This window comes from Saprolegnia diclina (genome assembly GCF_000281045.1).
Source record: "Saprolegnia diclina VS20 unplaced genomic scaffold supercont1.79, whole genome shotgun sequence".
Taxonomy (NCBI): domain Eukaryota; phylum Oomycota; class Saprolegniomycetes; order Saprolegniales; family Saprolegniaceae; genus Saprolegnia; species Saprolegnia diclina.
Window position 1 is genome coordinate 156,736 of NW_008246146.1, and position 2,604 is coordinate 159,339.

Consider the following 2,604-nt stretch of genomic DNA (forward strand, 5'->3'; position numbering starts at 1 on the left):
GTATCGACGTGGCCAACTTCCCGCAGAAGAGAATCTCAGGACATCGTATTTGGTCTCGGCCAGCGCAAAAGCGTTTTTGGCGCCGACGCAAGACGTTTGGACGATGGACGGGTCGACGGCTGTCATGTGCGGTTTCCTTCGCACTCGCTTTGGCTGCCGGCAGTACATCTTCGACACAAAGCTCTGGAGCGTGTTTTATAAAGGCGACGTCGGTCCTGTCTTTGACATTGCAGGCAGCAGACCAAGGGCAGAGGCAGGCTCCAAGCTTCTCGCTGTGAATGGGCGTCTTTTCGCACGGATCAAAATCGGACTCGGGCTTCTCTACCTCGTTGCGAGTGCCGTTGGCAGTGCCACGTACCTTAGGCTTTCGACTGTGAATTTGGCCAACGACCTTTGGTGGGCGACGTACAACAGCACGGGGACGCAAACCTTTCTCTCCAACTGGTTCAACCGATACCTCTTTTTCAACGCATCTCAGCCATCCACGCGTCTGGACTTGTTGGCCTTTGCTGATACGACCGATTATTCAGCACACGACACTTTGATCGCGTACAGCCCCAACTACGCAAGGCTCGTGCAATACGAGTCAGGAAGGGACCTCACCATGATGATTCAAGGTCTTCGCTCCATGGACGCCTGCAACGCGCCGTGGATCGCTACCAGCTACTGCTGGCTCGACTTTGATCGACAAATCGAGATGGCCAACACACTTGGTCGTCAAGCGCGATGTGACGCCAAGTACCATAGTAATGGCGCTGTCTACTTGGAGTCGATTCTCAGAAATGTCGACTGGCCCACGTTTGAGTCGTGCTGGGGCACCTCGTTTGAGATTGGGGTTGCAAAAGACATTGGCTCTCTCAAGCCCAACGGCGCTGCCTGGCTAAAGTCTCTGACCAGCGGCTCCAGCCTCTCTGTGGTCGATGAAGCCAAAGTGTGGCAGTCGCTGGGTGTTTTGACGTATACGACGCAGTGGCAAAACTACAAGGCACTCGGCCTCCATGACGTTTTCTCAATTGAGAATGCGTTGGGAATGATGTACGATATGACGCTTCAGTCCACGAACGGCTCGTATCAGTCGTCCATGTCGACGTCGTGGAAGACATATTGGACGTTTGCGAGTGATCTCTGGGCGATCGCAACCAATGGTTCTGGGATCGCAGGGAGGTCGCTCTTACGGCCAAGTGCCCACTTTGCCTTTGCCAATACGTCTCTGCAGTCTCTTATGGTCTTGAATTCGACACTGCAGACCCCACTCGATGGTGCCCTACGCGCTTTCAGCGATTCCATTGGCCCGTTTGGTGCGGTGGACATGTACCACGTGCAATATCCGCCGTCGCTTGCAATACTGGTGCGTGATATCCGTGAAGCGCTCGGTGTCATACTCGCCAATACGAGCTCGAACGCTCAAGAAGATTATGCCAACCTCATTTTGATGAACTCGATGAGTCCCGTCCCACGCCGCCTCGATCGAAACATGTACCTCTGCGCGAGCGGCAACATCTTGTGCGGCCAAGTGCCTCGGGACTTGAATTTGTCGTACGGGCTTTTGGAGTTCACGGGCGTCGACACCATGTGCCACACCAGCTTCAACGAGTGGGTCTCCGTCTCTCCGATGCAAGCGATCGTTAGCGTCATTGGCGCTGGGATCCCACTCGACCCGACGACGTTGATTCCGGTAGCATGTACGGCCGAAGCGGTGGCGTTGACACAGTGCCTGGCGTTTCTCGACAGCGTATCGACCTTTGTGTCGAGATACTTATCCACGACCGTGCTTCAATCCTACCGATCTCAAGCGTTAGTCGTTGAGACGGATGTCCTCCAAACCTCGGTTGGTGTCGTGCAGTACGTCCGCCATGTACCGACCAACCGCGTTGAGCTCTTCCATCAAGTGCTTTTTGATCCATCCGATGCGACCATGACGTACACGAGCTACGCCCTCGCGTACGACTGGGTCGTCGGCGGGCGTGAAGCGCTATCGGTTCAAGGTGACACGTCGTCCATGGCACTTTTGTCGGCGGCATCGTACTTGGCCACGCTGGCGGCAAGTAGTATCGAGGTACCGCGCAATGTTGCTGCGTACCTCCGAGGTCTCTGTCAGTACGTTTCATTTGTGCTCGTGGCCCTCGCTTCTGTCACTGCCCTCTACGCTCTTTTTGGTGGCAGCGCTGGCGAGGGCCTCAACCTCTTCAAAATCAACCGCGTCGGTGGCATGATCTGGGTCGGCCGGCCGCTGCTTTTGGCGCGCAGCTTCACCGCGCTGTGTATTCTGAGCACAGCAACCCTTCAGCTTGAGAAAACAGGCATGGTAACCCTTCTGGTAGCGCACGCGGCGTCGTCCTCCCGAGGGGTCGCAGCCCTCACGCAGATCCTCGCGGCCGGCGAAGTCGGCTGGCTCGTCTACATCTTTGACGACATTTGCATGCCACTGACACGAGAGCTCAGTGCTGCGTACGCGTTCAAGGCGTCTATCCTCACGTGGTTCATTGTTGCTGCCCTCAGCTTTACGAGTCCCGTCTCGCACAGCGCCACCATCCAGCGATCATGTACGCTGATCGAGATGGACTTTGAGATGATGTGCCACAGCGGCGTCATCGCCATTGGCTC

The 2,604-nt window shown here is 56.1% G+C and overlaps 1 protein-coding gene across 1 annotated transcript in view; it reads left to right on the top strand.

Moving 5' to 3' along the window:
- Window positions 1–2,568, top strand: part of SDRG_14868 (hypothetical protein) — a gene marked incomplete at its 3' end in the record, with an annotated part of 3,749 nt that extends 1,181 nt beyond the window's left edge. The window contains exons 2-4 of the mRNA XM_008621026.1: window positions 531–2,261; window positions 2,322–2,507; window positions 2,558–2,568. Coding sequence (XP_008619248.1) covers window positions 531–2,261; window positions 2,322–2,507; window positions 2,558–2,568 — 1,928 coding nt within the window. The remainder of the gene's footprint in view (window positions 1–530; window positions 2,262–2,321; window positions 2,508–2,557) is intronic.
- Window positions 2,569–2,604: the final 36 nt, after the last annotated feature.